Source organism: Phascolarctos cinereus, unplaced genomic scaffold, assembly GCF_003287225.1.
Source record: "Phascolarctos cinereus isolate Bilbo 61053 unplaced genomic scaffold, phaCin_HiC Scaffold_5;HRSCAF=322, whole genome shotgun sequence".
In the NCBI taxonomy this organism is placed as follows: domain Eukaryota; kingdom Metazoa; phylum Chordata; class Mammalia; order Diprotodontia; family Phascolarctidae; genus Phascolarctos; species Phascolarctos cinereus.
Window position 1 is genome coordinate 472150029 of NW_027555958.1, and position 15516 is coordinate 472165544.

General features: G+C 50.2%; 1 protein-coding gene and 1 pseudogene across 4 annotated transcripts in view; one reads left to right on the forward strand and one right to left on the reverse strand.

The window, feature by feature from the left end:
- Positions 1-13785, reverse strand: part of PTGER3 (prostaglandin E receptor 3) — a 93313-nt gene extending 79528 nt beyond the window's left edge. For all 4 annotated transcript variants that reach the window (XM_078156717.1, XM_078156716.1, XM_020992988.2 and 1 more), the window contains exon 1: positions 12639-13785. In XM_078156717.1, coding sequence (XP_078012843.1) covers positions 12639-13544 — 906 coding nt within the window. In that variant the 5' untranslated portion in view covers positions 13545-13785. The remainder of the gene's footprint in view (positions 1-12638) is intronic.
- Positions 1770-3632, forward strand: LOC144457434 (neurensin-1 pseudogene; annotated as a pseudogene).
- Positions 13786-15516: the final 1731 nt, after the last annotated feature.

Genomic DNA, 15516 nt, shown 5'->3' on the forward strand with positions numbered 1-15516 from the left:
AAGGGGAAGGTTGGGAGATGTGCAAGAATGAAGTGGTGAAGACACAAGAAAGGCCATTCCAATGAGGAGGCCAAATGGGAATTGCCTGAAGAGCCCAAAGCGGGGGCACCCTGACCCACAGCCCCAGCGCCCTCTGCTTGTCTCCCGGGTCTGCCTCCCATTGTCTGAAGGATTGCTCAGTCTCAGCCCTCCCCAGGCATCTCTCTCTCTTGGAAAGCCCCAGGCTCCGCTCCTCTGAGCCAAAGCTCAACTCTCAAGGAAGGCAGCTTCTCCTCAACAGCCCCCTCCACCGGCCTCCTCTTCTCCAGACTAAACAGCCCCTCTCCAGCCTAAAGAACTCTGGGGACTTGGGCCATGATGATTAACTTCGAATGTTCCGAGGGCCCTCGTGTTTCCACATGAGGGAACTCACAGAGGCAGAATGCAGCTCAATTAAAACATTGAAACCAAATCAAACAAAACGTTCCCAACGACAAATCTGCTCAAAGCAGGAGGGGGATGGGCTACCTCAGGATGGAGGGGAATCTCCGGTGAAGGAGGCTTTCACCAAGCCCGGGTCAGGAGGGCGGTCACAAGGTGGGGGTGGGCCTGTCGGGCCTCTCCAGGCGCTGCAGGCCTGGCTCTAACACTGTGACGGGTTCTGAGCACACCCCGCAGGCCTGTTCACAAACTCTTCTCTGACTCAATACCCCAGAGGCTCATGTGGCTCCGCCTCCTTCTTCTCAGTTCAGAAGCACCCGCTTTAGCTGCCAAAGTGATTTTTCTGTATGCTTTTCTTCTCCCTGCGCTCTGGAGACAATGGAGCCAGACCGACCTTCCAGCTTTTCCTCCCCTGGGATCTCTCGTTTCCCATCTCTGCACCTTTGCATAGGTGGCCTCCTCACCTGGGATCCCCCCCCTCCTTGGAGCTCCGCCTTGGCCCATGCCAGCACCAGGATGTCCTCCATCCCCCCGGCCGCAGCCCAGAGGCGATGCCTTCCACCCCATGACTCTCCATCCATTCCGTGCATACTCTGTAGCTGCTTCTGCTTCCCCTCAATAGGGCAGCACATCTTTGTGTCCCCCGGTGCCTAGCAGAGTGCCGGGCATACAGCAGGCATTTCATGCACGCTCTCTGAATTAAATGTGACATCCCCCAATAGCAACGTCCTGGTCAAGCAGGGGAGCCCTAAGAAGAGGGATCATGTCACTAACATTGGGCCCACAATCTCCCCACAAGCCGGAGACGGGCCGTGGGGCCTCCCGCTTCCCACCTGTAATCAGAGCTCCGCTTTCTCAGGCTTCGTGACGCCTCAGAAACGTCCTTGCTCTCTTACAACAGACTCATTGGCCGAATCCAGTCACAAACACCCAAAACGCAGTGGAAGCTGAAAGTCAAAGGAGACGCCTTTTAATGACCAAATGAGATTGTTCTGCATGGAGAGAGCTGGCCTTATGTACCACCTGTTGCGTGCCAAGCACCATGCTAAGAGCTTTACAAATGGCATCTCATCAGGTCCTCACCACAGCCCTGAGAGGGAGGGGCTGATTGTCCCTATTTTACAGATGAGGAAACTGAGGCACGCAGAAGTGAAGTGACTCAGCCACGGTCACACAGCCTGGAAGGAACAGAGCCAGGATTCCACTGATTCCCATTCCCATTCCCACGGCCTTCAAAAAGATGCCATGACCACACCGAGGCAAAGCATGTGCTCAGCTACTGGGCTACATCCCCAAACGACTCAATGGCCCAAGCCTAGCTCCTCTCATGGCACTGTCGCCATTTTGTTATGGCCCCAACACCCTACTCTAGCACCTCCTGGTGGCGGGGAGGCCTCTTGGAGAATTCGCCCACTGAGCAAAGTTCTGGCAGATTCCCTCTAAAGCACAGAAAAGTGCCTGAGGGAGGACGGCAGCGCCGTGGAGTCTGAAGCTACATGCCTCAGTTTCACAGCTTCCACCTCAGAGTGTGACGCTGAGTTTCAGATCCAGAGATCCCCTAATAGGTGGAGCTCAGCTCTTTGGAAGGCCAGACTCATCTCTGGCACAATCTTGCCAATCTTAGGGTTGACTCTTCTGGCAGTGGGCTTTCTCGTGACCCCTAAACCGAAGCCGTCGGAGAGGGAGGGGAAGTAATGGTGGATTCCCACGCCATTCAGTTTAATGGAGCACTAGACAGCTGTAGGCTGTTATTTTGTATTGGAGGGATGACCATGGTCGCCTTACTAGTGACGTCTGCTTTCGCAAAAAGGCTACTCCAAAGAAGAAAAATACGTTCAGCAGAAGCTCAGAGAGGAAGCAGACTTCAAAGCCCATGGCCAGCCCAGCCCATCACCAAGGCTCCAGCCCAGGGGAAACCAGTTGCCTGTCACTACATCCAGAATTCATCACATCCAACCTTTAACCGAAACTCCAAACGTTATCCTGACTCACCTCTGTGATGTGGACGTATCAGTTATTTGGGAGGACATCACATTAATGGCCAGATATGGCTTGTCACTCCCCTCAGGCACCAGCCAGCTGCGAGGGAAAGCTGATCGGAACTCCTACAGGCATCCCCCTCTTTATAGTGTGTGTTTCTCTTTACCAAACCAAGAGAGCTCACAGAAATACTTGTTGACATGCTGTGACTTTGTCATCTTCTGTGTTTTTTGAAAGTGATGTATAATTTTAGACCAGCCTTTGCTAGGGCAGCTAGGTGGCACAATGAATAGAGTGCTGGGCTTGGAATCAGAAAGACTCATCTTTGTGAGTTCAAATGCAGCCTCACACAGTTTCTAGCTGTGTGACCCTACACAAGTCACTTTACCCTGTTTGTGTCAGTTTCTTCATTTGTAAAATAAGCTAGAGAAGGAAATGGCAAATCAGTCTAGTATCTTTGCCAAGAAAACCCCAAATGAGGTCACAAGAAGTCATACCCAACTGAAAACTCTGTACAGCAACGTAGTAGTTGTTAGAAGTTAACATCCAACCTGAAAATGATGTGGTCTGGTTTCAGTTTTTACTATTTTTTCCTAATTTTTTTTGCTTAGTTCTGTTTTTAGTTCTATCGCTACTGAGTAGTCTAAGATACTGTCAAATGTATTCATGGGAAAACCGGTCTTTATTTCTGATTCACAGTTTTGCCTTTTAACTGTATCACTTTCCATAGGTTCCTCACAGTAGACTCCAATTAATCACCCTTCCCCATGACTCCCATGTGTCCTTTGAGATTTTTGTGCACAGTGCTTAAAATCTCCCAGTTGAGGATAACCAGATAATATGACCCTCCTCTCCCTCCTCCAATTGAGAGCATGACCACTGTAGAACTGGGCAGGGAGCACAGTTGAGATGAAAAGCCAACCAACGACCCCAACTCAAACCCGCCTTGAAGTCAGGAAGCTGGAGTCCTGCTCCCTGCCTCACCACTAATTGCCTGGGTGCTTTGAGGCACATCTCTGGGCCTCTCTGCAATTCACATGGAAAGTGAGGGCAGCTGGACTAGATCATCCCGGGGCCCTTTCCAACTTTCTCTGATGACTGTCCACCACGGTGGTTTCATCCTCCTCCTTTGAGGGTTTTGTTTCCATGGGCTTGTCCTACAGACCAACGTCATCCTTTCACACCTGGACTCCTTGAAAGCCAAAGATGTGAGGTCCATCTGTAAGCTGTAGCCTGGCACATTCTATTGCTGTTTGTCCTTTGTTTTTGAAGAGGACCATGACATCAGCCAGATGATGTCATGACTTGCAAGTGAATTGGATTTAAGTGAGGGAGGGCTGGGCAAGGTCACCAGCCTCACTCTCTCCTCCGGAGCCATCTAGGTCCAGTGGCCAGATACAGATCATGACGACAAGAAATGGCCCCAGACGTTACATTGACAAGATTTCCCGATACTTGACTTTAACTAGATACTGGAAGAAGATTATATAATGCTGTCCTATTTTTACACAGACTAAAGAAAGCCGCCCTCAAATAAGAAATCTCGGTGAAGATACTAACCTGAAAAGGATTTTCCTTCACAGACAACAAATCTTATTTTCCTTGCAAGGAAGTCATCTCCTCCCTTTGTACTTTATTTCATCCGTGGATTTGAATTGGGCTGTGAAATGGAAGCTATGATTGTGGCATCTTCTCAAAAACCCCTGCCAGTTTATGTTGCTAGTTGTGAGCAGACAAAATATATGAATGAACCCCAAACCCCAAAACAAAACAAAAGCAAAAAAAAAAGGTGATAGAGACTAGATCTGTGATTTCATCAACATCAGAACTCCAGGAAGAGGGGACTCCAACCCATCAGTGCAGGTAGGCACTTTCCAGTCTATCATCTTAGAGTAATCTGGTGTGGGGAAAGGTTAAAGGACTTGTCTGGGGCCACACAACAAGCATGTGTCAGAAATGGGACCTGATCCCAGCTCTCCTGGCTCACGTCCAGCTCTCTGTCAGAGAGAATGACGGCCTCTCAAATCCAAAATGTATGCAAAAACGTAAACATTGGGGGAATTGGGGAAATCAAGAAGCAAGAGGCACCACCCCGGCTGAGCTTTGTTAGGAAGCAATTTTGAGAGGAACTACCCAATTTTGTCCATTTACATGTGACCACCATCAAGGAGACCCTTGTTGCCTCACCTGAGGTCACTGCCAATGACTGTCTCCCTGTGTCCAGTCTCTCCTCCAGCTAAATAAGCCTGTGTCCCAAAGACAGCACCACCATCAGGCCACTCCCCTGCTCAAGAGCCCTCCATGGCCTCCTTGCTGCCCCCAGGACCAAGCTGCAGCCTGATCTCCCCCTTAGAAGCCTCATCTTCTAGGCCTTGCTGACTCTGTCAGACCAGTCCCTTCCCTGTGACCTGAACACAACCGGCTTGCTCCTGCCAGACATTTCTTCATTACACCCAAATAATCTCACTGCTCCTCTGCACCTACTTAAATCCTGGACATTCTTCAAGTCCTACAATCAACAGCAACAACAATGACAATAACAGCTAATAATTACTAAAATACTAGTAATAATTAAACTAATTAAAACATTAGTTTGCAAAGCACTTTACATGTAGTCTCTAATTTGATTCTCACAGCAACCCCAGAAGGTAGGTGCTACTATTATTATTATTCCCATTTCACCACAAGGAAACTGAGGTTGGGAGAGGTTAATTAAGTCTGGCCCAGGGTCACTCGGCTAATAACAGGAAAAGTAAAGCATGGGAGGCAGGATTCAAACTCGGGTCTTCCTAAGTCCAGGCCCAGACTTCTACTGTCTCCTGGCTGTCTCAAGTGGTGTCCTGTGTCCCATCCAGGATGGCTCTTCTCAGATCTCCTGAGACACACCTCTCCCCTGAAGCACTTTCTCTCTGCAGCTTCTTTGGGTGCTTGATAATACTGCCGTTTGCCTTGTCCTCTCATGGTTTTATACGGGTCCATATTACTAAGAATCATAGAATCACAAGACTTTGGAATGTCTGAAGTGGAAGGATGACAGGACACGGAGTCACAGGACTTGAGTTTAAATTCCAACTGCTTGACTTACCACCTGTGTGACCCTGGACAAGTCATCTGACTCTAGGGATTCTAAAGTGAGACGGTTGGACAAAGGCTCCTTCCAGTTCTAAATCTGTGACCCTAAAACTTGGCAGGGACTCAGGTGGCCTGAATCTGGTCCTACTCAAACTCCAAAGTGAAGCCACACTGAAAGACGGCGGACAATGGTCGTCCAGCCTTGCCTCGAAGTCCCAGAGATGACTTCTTTAATAATAATAATACTCTCAAAAATAATGATGGTAATAGCCAACATTTATGTAGAACTTATTATGTGCTAAATATTTTACAAAGACTATCTCATTTGGTTCTCACAATAACCCTGGGAGGTAGATGTTATTATTATCATCCCCATTTTACAGATGAGGAAACTGAGGCAGACAGGGGATAAGTGACTTGCCCAAGGTTACAACATCCGCCTCATTGCAGGCCAGCCATCACTATCCCTGGTCATCTTGACTTTTGTCCTGCCACTGGACTTCGATGGTTCTAGAGGAGAGGGTGAGGCTGATGATTTTGCACAGCTCTGCCTCACTTCAATTCAGTTCATGCTCAAGCCAAGATGTCACCCTCGTGATGTCTTTGGTCCTCTTTGAGAAAGAAGGACAAATACTAACAATGACACCAGTAAGTGTCTCAACCGCAGTTCACACTCCAGTCAAGGTTCTGTGCTTTGTTATACCTAGTTGCCTACCCTGGGCCAGGCGCTGGGCTACATGTTGGGGATATAAGACAAAAAGAAAACGCTTACCCTCAAGGAACTTCCATTCTAATGGGGGACAGCAGAACAAGATGGACAAATATATAAATATCCACCATGTTTATACAGAAAAACTCATAGGTAACTGTTGTGAAGGAGGGCCCTCAAGGCCGAAGGGGCCAGAACAGCAAGGAGGAGAGCATCCCACCAGGCATGGCGGCCAGCGCTGACCTCAGCCCAACACAGGGCTCTGCGCCTAAGCTAGCTGACCAGCCCCTTCTGCTTTCCAAAGCACTTGGCCATCACTGTAGACAAAACACCTATTGAATGGGCATACATTCAGGGCCTGGGCTACATAATCCTGAAAAGCCACCATTTTTGTTAGGGTAGAACCAATCGGTACTCTGAATGCTAACAAAGAGGCTAGACTATTTTCTACTACAAGACTCTGAATGGAGCCCAGGATTCTGAGCCCTCATGCAGTATTGCTCCTGCACCCATATTGTGAAACATGATCACTTGCACAGAGTTCACCTACCACCCATTTAGGAGTCCTTTGGCATATTAAAAGCGATTTATAGTGAAATAAAATAGGTAACGATTTCTAGCCTCTGGAAGGGAGCCTCGGAGCTCCCTGAGTCCTGTGGGTCCATGCTAAGCAGAGCTGGTTTGATATTTGTATAGCATCAATAAAGACATATATCAACATTTGGTGGCACAGTGGATAGAGCAGTGAGCCTGAAGCCAAGAAGACCCAAGTTCAAATCTTACCTCAGCTACTTCCTAGCCTGTCTCCTCATCTGTAAAATGAAGGTAATAATAGCACTGACCTCTCAGGGCTGAGGAATGAGATAATGGATGCAAAGTGCTTTGTAAATCAATGCCTAAATTGGGATTTGACCTCAGACCTAGAACTCAGGGTCTCTGCCTTAGGAATGGGATGAGTTGGGAAGTTATCTATTACTCTGGCATTAAGGTTCTGAATGACTCCCACTGGACAAAATAAAGCATTCTCTATTTTGCCAGCTCTTTGAAAAAAGTATATATGAACGATTCTCCTTTCCTGAACATCCTAAATAGTCATATTAGTACTTCATGAGTTAATATTTCTCTAACTTTCTCTCCCTCACTCCCCCCGCCAAAACCCCAAAAGTTAAAGGCCTAATTGTCTGAGGAAAAAGAACTTTCTGCTCTATCTAAGGCATTTCAACCCAAAGTTTTAATTGTTATTAATATTTAATTTACATTATCTTTCCACTTTCAAGTCTTTGAGAACAGATATCAGGTGAATGAAGAGTAATCTTAAAAACCAATGATAACGTAGCACACCTCTTCCTCCTCAGGGGAGAGGGGACAGAATGTTGCATAAAGTGACTGTTTCTAAGTTGGTGGTTGTGATTCAACTGCTTTTCCTTGTGCAGAAGTGTTGTCTTAATTACCTAAGGGAGATTTTAACTGGGTGGCAAGAAAGGAGGGAGGAAGTGGGAAATATCCAGAAATGATCACCACATAAATGAAAGACATCAAGGATGTGGAGCAGAGAGCAGAGGAAAAGCTACTGGCCTTTGATTTTATACCCCAAATCCTTATCACCTGATCCATCCTACCTTCATGATCTTGGGCAAATCACTGAACTTTCTGAGGCCTCAGCTTCCCAAAAGTGAGGACTGGGCCTCTGGGGTCTCTCCTCTCTAGATCTGTGATCCCATGAATAAACCATTTCCAAAACAAACACACAAAACCTGAAGTAGCTACCTATCAACTGGAGAATAGCCAGTAAGTAGTGGTTCATGGATAGGACAGATCACTACTGTTACCCATAAAATGAAGTGAGGGAGTCAGAGAAATGCTAGAGGACTTGATGCCTCTGAATTGAAGCTGAGGGATGTGAATGGGAACAAGAGTGACAGGGAAACCCATCCCATCTCTGATCAATGTGATGACCAATCTGGGCCCCAGCCCATTACACACACTGGACTTCTCAGGCATGAGTTAGGAGGCTGAGAGGGTGGTATGTCACCTGCAACACCAGACCTGACCACTTTGGCAGTCAGCTTCTCCTAAATGGTCTTTGATGCAAGAAAAGGTTCATAACTGAGATATTGGGAAAGGGCCATTCCATTTTGAGAGAGAGAAAAGGGAAGGGGAGAGGAGGGGAGTGAAGGGAAGGGAAGGGAAGGGAAGGAAAGGGAAGGACAGAAAGAAGGAGGAAGGGAGGGGGGGAGGGAGGGAGGAAGGAAGGAAGGAAGGAAGGAAGGAAGGAAGGAAGGAAGGAAGGAAGGAAGGAAGAGAAGAAAAGAAGAGAAAAAGAAACAAAACTTGAAGAAAGTTTCCTTTGACTAGAGTGAGAAGGCTTAGTGTGAAATTGAGCTTCCTCCTATCAGAATGTCATAATTCACAAAATTTCATTTCAGGATGTTCCAGGGACACTTCTCACTCATCTGCAAACCTTTGCTGAAAGGAAGCCTTTTCCACTCCTTTTGTCCAAACTCCATCCACCTTTGGACAGGAGATCTTCCTACAAAAAAGTGAAGATTCTATCTTAGGCTCTCGTGCATGAAACAAGTGAGTAGAACCTTCCCAATACCTGAGACTGCATGCAGAGGTCTGTTGGTCAGCAGAAATGTTCTCTCTCTTTCTTTCTTTCTCTCTCTCTGTCTCTGTCTCTGTGTGTGTCTCTCTTTCCTTCACCTCCTCCTCCTCCCTTTCCCCTTCTCTCTTTCCCTCTCCCTCTCCTTCCTTCCTCATTTTAAAAAAGAGTTCACAGTGTTTCCTTAGGCTCTGAGTCCTCACTTCATTGAGTTTAAATTGTAATGTTTGTTAACAGGGACAGAGAAGGGAGAGGCAGCTCAGTGTAGTGGGAGGAGCTTCATCCTTGGAGGCAAGGAACAAAGTCTGGGTCTCAGCTCTGTTCCTTCCTGGCTGGGGGCCATGGTCACTGCCCTCCAGGCCTCATTAGTACAGATGCAGTCCCCAGGAGAACTTGAGAAAGCTTGAGACACTGCACTGGTTTGGAGGCAAAGGCCCATTTCTCTGCTCCCTCCCACCAGTGTGACTTTGAGTGGGTTACAGAAACGCTCCAGGCCTCATCTGTAAATCACTTAGCTTCTCTGGAGGACCACCACCAGTTGGTCTGAGGGCATGGGACAAGATGAGGCCTCAGGTCTTTCCCAGCTTGCCACTGCTAATAGTGCATAGAAACCCCTCAACAGACCGGAGTGCTCCCTTTGGTGGGCACAGCCCGGCAGCTGGAAGCATTATCTCAATGCCTATGTCACGACGCTCCACAGTGACTGAATCCTGATATCTCCCATGACAGCTGTCAGACTCTGAATTCTTCCTCAATCCACTGGGCTCGTGATTTTAAAGACAACAGCAGTTCCAAATGAAACCGACCAGCTACTTGTCTTCTGTCCACTGAGGACCTAGCATGGGAAGACCCTTAGGCATACATATGTGATCAGTGATACATAAAGTAGAGACTGAGGGCATGGTGACTTGGAGAGCGTCTCCTTCAGGGTGCTCCTTGTCCTGGGCCCAAATTGCTGAAGTCAGTTTCCCAAGACCGTTGGAGGCCCTGTTCAGACACATGGCCTGACTGCAAAGTTAGTGAATGCTCCTGCTTCCTCCCCATATTGCTATCTAAATGACTGTGTTAGGCTGCATTTGTTGCTACTTGGCTTAATTGTGTTTGGGGGAGCTTTTAGAGTAACAGGAAAGGATGAGGTCAGAGGGAGTCAAGTAGTCATGTCAGGAAAACTGCACAGACGGTTACCAAAAATACATTTCTAGTCATTTACAAAGTAGGAAGCATTTCTTAGGCATCTACTATGAACTGTTTGAGATGCCTGAGATCCCAAAACAGAAAAGTGACCCAGCCCAGTCCCCCTTCCTTCTGTTATATAAGTAACAGCTCTTATATTCTGCGTAGCATGGAGAGCAGAAATTTAGAGCCAGGAAAGGTCCTCTGGAGCAGCTTTCATTGGACAGATGAAGAAAGTAAGAGTCAGGGCAGCCCAGTGACTTGCCCCAGGAGGCAGATCTTCTGTTCCTAGCCCAGGCCCCAAGATTCCAAATGCAGCCCTCTGCACTGCATGAATCTCTTGATGTTTTCTCTATGTTAGCAGCAAAAGCATCTAAACTATTTGAAGGTTGTGGTTAAACCACTGGGTTATTAGTAATAATGACAATACTTTGAAATGTGCAAAGAATTGTAGATATTCCTAGAGTCAAATATTCGGAGCTGGAAAGGGCCATCACCTGGTCCAGGAGTTCTGAACTTTTTTTATTTCATAGACCTCTTGGGCAATCTAGCGATGACAGGGACCATTTCTCAGGTGCTTACAAGCAAGTGTGGTTGTTTGCGTGTGTGTGTGTGTGTGTGTGTGTGTGTGTGTGTGTTTAAATTTGCGATTGAAGGATTTGCTAAATCAGTTAGATGGTAGTAAAAATTAAAATGTATTTTTTTTCTATCCAAGTTCATAGATTCTTTGACAACCTCATTTTATAGACAAGGAGAGATTGAAAACCAAGAAGCTTAAGTGACTTGTCCAAGGTCACACAGTTACTAAGAGTGATAATAAGACCAACTCACATGTGATAATAAGACAAATCCTGGTCAAATTCTTCAATTTAATCTTCACATCCACCTCTGAGGAGGAGGACGGCAGACATTCTGACCCTGATTTTACAGAGGAGGAAACTGAGGAGGAGAGAGATGAAGGACTTTCCTCTGGTTGCATTGCTAGTATGCTAAGGGTCAGAATAAATCTGAACGCTTCTCTTTCCACCAAACTTAGTTTGTCTTTGGAACACAATGTGGCACCTGGTCAGGGAGGGGGATTCGGCCCTGCGGTCATCAGTTTATAGAATTCCATGGAGGTCGTTCATGTGCAAGGAAGCAAACAAGCATTGATTAAGCACCGGGCGAGGCACTGTGTCTAAATAAAATGCCACAGAGGTTGCTCTCTGATTTTTCTTTTTAAAAAGTATGTATTTAGCTTAGAATAGCAACTAAAATACACACCCAAGGATCACTTCTAAAATATAAATAATATAAATTCACGGTTTTAGATACTATCCTCTTTTTGGGTTCTTTGTATATGGAACGTTTGTGATTGTGAATTTCAAATTAAAAAGGAAAAGAAGATGGAAAAGAAAGAAGGAGCAGGCGGGTTGGTGTTCGGGTTCAGTGGCCTGGGGGGCTAAGTGCCCTCCCTCTCTGTGTGGCTGCAGCAGCTCAGCTAGAGCCCCTTGAGCCCCTGCCCGAGCAGATGCCTCTCCCCTATCCCACCCCAGGCAGGTCGTTAGGGCAGTGGAGGGTGTCCTGAGATGTGGCTACCCTTAGGAAACTGCACCTGTCTGAGTCCGTCTGAGATAGCTCAGATCACAGAGGAAAGGGGAAGGGGGGTCCCAAGGAAGGGGGGGCGCTCTATGCAAGTGTTTGGAGCTCTCAGGCAGGGAGGGGCTTCATAAACAGAAGGGGCTTCTCTGGCCCAGACTCCCAGGCCGGTGACTGATAGTGGTCCAGCCCAAATCCCACTTCCACCAGGAGGAACCGTTCTGGACCGTCTGAGGACGGCCGGGCCCGAGGCCTCCCAGTTGTCTGAGCTCCTGTCGCCTGGTTTCACTGGTAGGAGGTGCCCTCCTATCCCTACTGCGGGGTTGAAACGAGCCCAAAACGTGCAGCACTGGGAGTGATAAATCTAGACGAGAGTCAGAGGCAGTCGTGGATTCGACTCCTACCTCTGACGGCTATTAATCTTGATTAGAGCTAAGTTTTTCGTGGGGAATGATAGCGTCGATATTGGGTTGTCGCTAACGACGGACAATAATAACCGCCACATCATCGGAGGGTGGCTGAGAGGAGCAAATAAAATAAGAAAGCCTGTAGTTTGTGTCCTGCCGAGTCGGAGGACCGGGGGCTCAGGTCTTCGCTTTGACGCGCACTGGGAGGCAAATCCGGCCCTTAACCTTCTCCGTGCGCGAAATGAGGGGGCTGGGCCTTTGAGGTCTCTCCCAGCTCTGGATCTCCGACCCCAAGTCCCTTCACCAACCTGAGAGCCGGGTCCATATTTGTGCTCGTTGTTGCTTCTTACAGTGTGAATTGGAAGCCAAAAAAAGTGTCTTGGGTTCTGAGAATGCCACACAGCTTAAAACATAGGGGGTTGCCAGTTGGCGTAAGAGTACCTACACCCCCCCCATAAAGGACAACTGATCATCCTGTGCTCCCCTCTTCAAGAAGAGGGTGATGAGACCTCCTCCCCCAATCCTTCTGTCCCAGTGAATGATCCATAGACACCCCCTGCCACCCCCCATCCCCCCCCACCCTTTGCCAGGATCCCCTCCCTCCCCATACCTTCATACTTATTCATACCGGCCTCTACCCAGTCGCGCACACTCATGCGTCCCCGGCCCCACCTCCCCCTTCCCAGTTAGGACCTACCAACAAGGGGGACCAGCAGGCGGAGAGGACGCACATGATTCCCATGAGCTGGATGACCGTCTCGGTGGTGATCCTGCCCCACTGGGCGCCCGCCTGGGCGGCCGTGGCCTTGGCCCGGCAGCGGGACACCAGCGCCTTGATGGTGGCCAGGTTGCAGACGAAGGTGACCGCCAGCGCCGTGAGCCCCAAGAAGGCGAAAGCGGAGGCGAAGAAGGCGTTGCCGCGGCTGGGAGCCGAGCCGGTCCGGTTGGCGCCGCGCTCGCTGGTGCTGATGAAGCACCAGGTCCCGGGCCACTGCACGGTGTAGTGGCCCACGCCGGCCACGGGCAGCAGGGCGAAGGCGAGCCCCGCCAGCCAGACGGCCAGCAGCACGGTCCGGGTGGCCCGCGTCTTCATGTGGCTGGCGTACCAGTGCGGCGCGCGGATGGCCAGCGCCCGCTCGACGGCCATGGCACTGGCGATGAAGAGGGGGCAGAGGCCGAACGTGGTCATGCTGAGTCCGAAGAAGGAGCACAGGCGGCCCGACGGGTCAAGCTGCTGCCAGGGCCGCTTGGACAGGTAGACGGCGATGACCACTGGGCTGGTGAGCAGCTGGCCCACCAGGTCGGTGAGCGCCAGGCCGCCGATGCACAGCAGGAAGGATTTCTTACGCTTGCTCTCCTTGCGACGGTAGCTGCGGGCCACGAGCAGCATGGCGAGCGCGTTGCCCACGACGCCCGTGATCATCATGGCGAGCGGGTAGGCTACCGACACGGAGCCGCACTGCTCGGCGGGCCGCCAGCCCGTGCCGTTGCCCTCCGGCGACGCGGCCGGCTCGGACCCCGACATGCCCGGGTACGAGCGGGACAGGCGGCTGCACAAAGGGGGGAGCCCAGGGGCCACCGTGCCGCCCGCCGCCTCCTTCATGTCGCCTTCGTGGCCGGCAGCAGCCTCAGCAGGGGCAAGGACAGCCGTCCGTGGACGCGCAGCAGAGGGAGGCTGGCGGCGGCCGCTGCCGGGGCTCTTCTGCCAGCCATGGTGCCTAGCGCCGCCGCCTCCCCGGCTCCCCCGCTGCTAGCTCGCCGCCGCCTGGGCGCTCTGCTGGGCGGCCACACCGGCCGCTCGGTCAAGGGCGCCGCGCCGTCCGCGCGCACCCCGCGCGCCCGCCCTCCGGCTCCCGCGGAGAAGCCCGAATGCGGCCCCCGCCTTTCTATAAGGCCGAAGGGGGCGGGGCGCCCCAGAACGCAGGGGAGGAGGCGGCCCCTCGGACTCCGCGCCCCTTGGCAGCTGGCTAGCGGGCTGCTAGTGCACTGGGGGAGAGGATTCCCCGAGGACTCCCCTCGGCCAGAGAGCCCACCAGCCCCAGCTCTGCTTCCCCTGCTACCCTGCGCTGCTCAGGCTTCCATGCTCTCTCTCTCTCTCTCTCTCTCTCTCTCTCTCGGGCGCTCCCTACAGCACCCGGGGGCCCCGAGATTCTTCCACTGCGCATCTAAGCCTGGGGAAGAGGGGAGCCGGCGAGCCGAGCCTCATCCCCCGATCCCCTTCTCCTCCGCTGCCTCCTGCCTCTGCTGTAGATACAATGATGTCGCCTCCTGGGGAGGTGGAGAAGAGAAGATTCTCTTTGGGAGATGGCGTGGGGAGGCACCATTCGCCTGCCTAGAGACGTGGAGAGGACTAGGCTGGGGCCCGAAGGGGCACGAGGCAGATTCGCTAGCCCGGGCTGAAGTGTGGGCGACACTCCCCTGTTCCCACCAGAAAGGAATAGATGGGAGGCTTTGGTGCAAGTGGAAATGGGAGATCCTGTGTGGAACCAGCCTGGATGGACCAGCATGTCTGCAGGTGGAAAATCCTGCCAAGAGGATCGGAGGGGGACAGGGGGAGGAGGAGAGCAGCCCTTCATTCTGATGTGGCCTCAGAGCCGTGTATTTCAATCTCCTGCTTTTACAGATAACAATATTAACTGACATGCGCCTAGCCCTTTAAGGTTTGCAAAGAGCTTTACGATGTCACCTCACTTTATCCTCACAACAACCTTAAAAGTTAGATGCTGTTATTTCCACCATTTTACAGATAAGAAAACTGAGGCAAACAGAGGTTAAATGACTTGCCCGGGGTCACACAGCTGGTGTCTGAGGCAAGATTTGAAATCAGATGTTCCTGACTTCAAGTCCATCTCTTTATGCACTGAGCCACCTAGTAACTTACAGATGAAGAAACTGAGGCCCAGAGACTTGCCCAAAGTCACATACTTAGTGTGTGAGGAGAGATTTGAACCGAGATCCTCTCCTATTTCATTTTCCTTAGTGTCCTAAACAATGTGAGGAGCTTCAAGTTTCAAAACCTGTATCCCCTCCATGTAGACTTCCGAAACATTGTCTCGTTGGAAGCAACGCTCCCAGTCTGTCGAGCTAGGGAGAACACAATTGGAATCTTCCTTAGGTAGCACAAGGCATTAAAGAAGCAGGAGTACTTTAGAGTACCTTCCAAAGCTCAGTTGTCTTCACATGGTAGAGAGGAGAAAGATAATCACAATAGCAGAGATTTGGAGCCAGAATGAGCCTTAGAGATTTCTCCTCAAACTCTTTCATTTTACAGGAGAAGTGCCCAATGTCATTCAGGTAAAAAGTGGCAGAGCTGGGATTTGAACACCACGTCCTTGGATTCCAAAACTGCCTCTCTTTCCAGTTTTGTGGTTGTTGTGCAGTGGCGACCACTCTTCCCTGACTCCATTGGGGGTTTCCTTGGCAGAGATGCTGGAGTAGTTTGCCATTTTCTTCTCCAGTTCATTTGACAGATCAGAAAACTGAGGCAGAGTTGTGGCTTGCCCAGAGACTCGAGGCTAGTGTCTGAGGCTGAATTTGAACCCAGATCTTCCTGACTCCAGGCCCATCACTCTATT